General features: G+C 48.1%; 1 protein-coding gene across 1 annotated transcript; it reads left to right on the forward strand.

Moving 5' to 3' along the window:
- Positions 1 to 318: 318 nt before the first annotated feature.
- polr1f (RNA polymerase I subunit F) lies at positions 319 to 3344 on the forward strand. Its single transcript, XM_064349079.1, has 4 exons — positions 319 to 671; positions 1661 to 1802; positions 1971 to 2179; positions 2680 to 3344. Exons 1-4 carry the CDS (start codon positions 385 to 387, stop codon positions 3158 to 3160), a joined length of 1119 nt encoding a protein of 372 aa, XP_064205149.1. The 5' UTR covers positions 319 to 384; the 3' UTR covers positions 3161 to 3344.
- The last annotated feature ends 1140 nt before the right edge of the window (positions 3345 to 4484 follow it).

Below are 4484 nucleotides of genomic sequence, written 5' to 3' on the forward strand. Positions count from 1 at the left end.
CGCACAAAATTTAACATGTTTAAAGAATCTGTAAGTATTAAAATAATAACAAACACAAGCATCAATTCACCTCTCGCTCCACTGCAGTCCACTGTACTCTCTGGTTCTTTAGCCCAATCCTAATGCGCATTACAGTCATCTCACTGGCACCCACTGCAGGAGCTGCAAATTTTATTGTCCTGGTGAAGATTGGGGTTATGATCTGGGTCACAGTGCTGATAAATTCTCAAATTCAGCAGAATAACTGTTCAATCTCTCGAGTTTAGTCGGGTCATAAGTCCTCCTTTCCACGTGGCGGCGCTATCACTCAGAGGTTCAGGTTGAAACGCGGATACGTCCGTCCTTACAGCGCTCCAGCACATTGCCGTACTTCTCAGCAGCAGCATGGCGAACCTGGAACCAGTGGCTGAGGACTGCGAAAGTGGGAAAATGTCAACTGAAAATTGTACCTCAACGCTTAAGCAAAGTTGTACCCCGGCGGGAGATAAGAGCGCAGTGCCGTGTTTGATACCGTCTTTTGCGGACGCCTGCAAGCTTGTGGACGCGCCGTACTCGTGCCTGGTCGTGGAAAGCCACCGGAGACACGTCGCGCTGTCGCCTCTCTACCTGCGAAAGAAAAGGAGCGGAATTCAGGAGCAACTGAACGCAGAACTCCTGAAGTACTCTGAAAGGTGTGTGACCTGTGCTTTAATACTATTAGCTGCGTTAGCCAAATCAGAAACTACAAGTCGCGAAGAAGCCAGTTAGCTCGCTTTCTAGCGTAAGTTAACTGGCTACCTGTTGGCAGCACGTTGCACTAACATGCAAACTTTCCTGGTAAAGTTTTCCTTGGATGTTCTTTTAACCACAACTCATGAGGAATATTGTCTAGTTTGCTAGCTAGCAAATTGTAGCTATCTAATTTTTTTACCCGGAACCAGCCTGGATATCATTTGAAAGCTTAAAGCCTTTATTACGAATACACAGCCCGTTAAAAACAACAGCAGTCTGCAGAGCAGTAGTTCAAGGCTGCTGTCTGTGCTTAACGGATTAGTTATAACGAGTAACTCGCTTAATCTGGTTTCTCCCCTTGACTTTCCTAGGGAAGACTGAACCTCGAAGTATAAAATAAAACATATTTTTGAAAACGGCAAGACTGCTGTATTGCTAGTACCTAAAGTGCAATTTTCATGTAGCAAGAATACCCCCGAAACAGATTTGTCTAGGTAACAGAGAGATACTATTTAAACAGTTTGATTATATGTGGCCAGCTGTTAAGGTTTTGTGGTGAATTACCTGTTGGGATTTTATGGGGGCTGTTCTGTAAGTGTCTTTTCATATGGTAAACAGTGCGCGTTTATAATCATTCCGCTTGGTGATGTAGACCAGCTCTGGTCCTGCTGAGCCACAGGTTTCCGTTGCTTTTTGGCTTCATATGAAATAAGCAAACGGTCAGAAACCAGGTGGTGTCAGTTAACTGTGGAAACTGCTTCCATTATATTAGTAACCGTGAAAGCCAGCGGATCCTGCCGTTGTTCTGGACCGGTGTCGGTCCGCCGGGGAATGTCCCTGTTTTGTGCAGCTGCGCTCCGTGTTAGCGGTCTCTTAGTTTTTGCATTTTGTAAATGTAGTTACCTATATATATAGCAGTTAATGAATCCATGTTTTTGTTCTTTTTCAGTTTGAAAGGGGTTCCTTTGGCCTATGACAACATCAAAGTTATCGGACAATACGGAGACATTTACGATGATAACGGATTCATCCACATGAACATTGAAGCGATGTTTGTGATCTTCCAGCCCAAACGAGGACAGAACCTGTCTGTATGTATTCTGTCATGTGATATATATCCGCGTCTCAGTTTTTTAAATGAATGTGTGTAATAAAACGGGGTGTTTATCTAATATGTATGCATAGCGTCAACGAAATGCGCGTTCTTGTGTCGGCCAGAATCAAAGCGCTGAGACGCGTTTGTTTGTGTCCGTCTCCAGGGTGTTATAAATAAAGTTGGCGTGAGTCACGTGGGCTGCGTGGTGCACGGCTGCTTCAACGCCTCCGTGCCCAGGCCCCCGCAGGTGTCTCAGGAGGTGTGGCAGCAGGCGGGGCTGAGTGTGGGCTCCGCCCTGGAGTTCCAGGTGTCCCAGCTGGACGCTGACACTGCAGGGGTCCTGCTCATCAGAGGGAGGCTGAACAGACACAGGTACAAACCTGTACAGGTGTATGTGTTCAGGTACAAACCTGTACAGGTACATACTGGTACAAATCTGTACAGGTGCATACAGGTACAAACCTGTACAGGTATATACTGGTATAGATATGTACAGGTACATACTGGTACAAACCTGTACAGGTGTATACTGGTATAGATCTGTACAGGTGTATATGTACAGGTACAAACTAGTATAGATCTGTACAGGTGTACGAGTACAAGTACATACTGGTATAGATCTATACAGGTGTGTGTGTACAAGTACATACTGGTATAGATCTAGACCTGTACAAGTGCATGTGTACAGGTACATATGGGTACAGATCTGTACAGGTATATACAGGTACAGCACAGTCTGCTGTATGTAGAGGCATATACAGGGACCCACAGAATAAATGGCAGTGGTAGTGTATTTTAGTTAATTTCTGTACAGTGTGCAGGTGTGTTACAGGTGACCCTCTTCCTCTGTGACGTCCGTTTGTGTTCTGCAGTGCACAGACTCTTGCTGCAGTGGGCGTGGCCAACGGGGCGGAGCTTACAGAGGAACCGCCCGAAGAAACAACCGCCAAGAAGAAGAAAAAGCACAAAAACCCGGCAAACGATTCGGCTGGAGTTTCCACGGCGACGGATGAAACGACTGCAGGTGAGTTCGTTGCCGTGGAGACGGATGCAGGCACAGCCTTGGTCGATGTGGACGTGAACATGAATGGGCACGGCGACGGCAAGAAGAAGAAAAAGAAGAAGAAAAAGAGGAAGGAGGAGGAGGCGCAGGAGGAGGTGCAGCAGGAGCTGCAGCTGAACTCTCCGGTGGAGTTCCACATCAGCGACTCCAGGGGTTACCAGAGCGACAAGGGCAACAGGAAGAGGAAGAAGAGGGAGGAGCAAGAGGAAGGGGCGGAGCTCAGCAACAGCCTTGAGGAATCTGAACCGAAGAAGAAGAAGCAGAAGAAAAACAAGAGAAGCAGCCAATAAAAACAGGGCTTGTGGCTGGTGGGAGGGGAGCAGACTGACGCGCGCTGGCTTGGCTGCAGGTCAGTCGGGATTTTCTGCAGCACAGTCCTGTGAATTATGAACAAACTCACTGTGAGCTGGTCCAGCATACTGACCGAATTTATGAGACAAACTGTAAAATTGTAATAAAATATTTTATTATGCATTGCCTGGCTTTTGTGGAATGTGTGTGTAGGTCTTTTGTTGTTCCAGCAGGGGGCAGCAGTAGCTCCTGCTACTGCAGTAACAGTGCAGCTTGGCTTTGCTACGAGTGGCATGGAGGTGAGATATAAGTGGGTAATAAATAGTGCTGCACGGGGTTAAGTAATATCACAGATCCGTAAGGAATTGCATGTTTTCTTTCCTATTCTGGGTCGTGTTACTGCAGGATGACTGTGTTTGGGTGGGGTAGTGGAGTGGGGTAACTGGTTAGTGTTACAGTGGGGTCACTGGGTGGAGTTACAGCGGGGTTACTGTATTTGGGTGGTGTGGGGTGACTTCATTTTGGTGGTGTGGTGTAGTGGGGTGTTGGTGTTTGGGTGGTGTGGTGTGAGTGCGTGGTGTTGTGCAGTGATGGTGTTGCGCAGTTACTGTGTTTGGGCTGTGTAGTGGGGTGACTGGGTTGTGTAGTGGGGTGAGTGGGTGGTATTGTGTGGTGACGGTGTTTGGGTGGTGTTGTGGGGTGATGGTGTTTGGGTGGTGTTGAGGGGTGACGGTGTTTGGGTGGTGTAGTGGGGTGATGGTGTTTGGGTGGTGTTGTGGGGTGATGGTGTTTGGGTGGTGTTGAGGGGTGACGGTGTTTGGGTGGTGTTGTGGGGTGACGGTGTTTGGGTGGTGTTGTGGGGTGATGGTGTTTGGGTAGTGTGGGTACATGCACACACACACACACACACACATACACTCACTCACACACACACACACACACACACACACACACACATACATACACTCACTCACACACACTTACACACACACACTTGTGTACTTGCACACAGGTTGGGGTTTCAGCTGCATAAGTGCCCTAACCCCTCTAATGTTTATTTGAGCCCCTGAGCTGGAGATCGGCTTGGAGGTGAGGGGGGGCAGGGAGGGTAGAGAAGGAGGGAGGGAGGAAGGCAGTGAGGGAGGGATGGAGGGGGGCAGGGGAGGGTGGAGAGGGCCTCTGTGTTTGTGCAGTTTGGGAAGGTTTGTGGGGGGCAGGGTAGAGTAAGCACAGGGTTCTTTGGGTCACAAAATAAGAGGGAGCTGATACAGTTTAAATACAAAAAAGGTGATTAAGTAGAACTGAATATCCAGTGTTTCTCAC

Source organism: Anguilla rostrata, chromosome 8 (genome assembly GCF_018555375.3).
Source record: "Anguilla rostrata isolate EN2019 chromosome 8, ASM1855537v3, whole genome shotgun sequence".
Taxonomy (NCBI): Eukaryota; Metazoa; Chordata; class Actinopteri; order Anguilliformes; family Anguillidae; genus Anguilla; species Anguilla rostrata.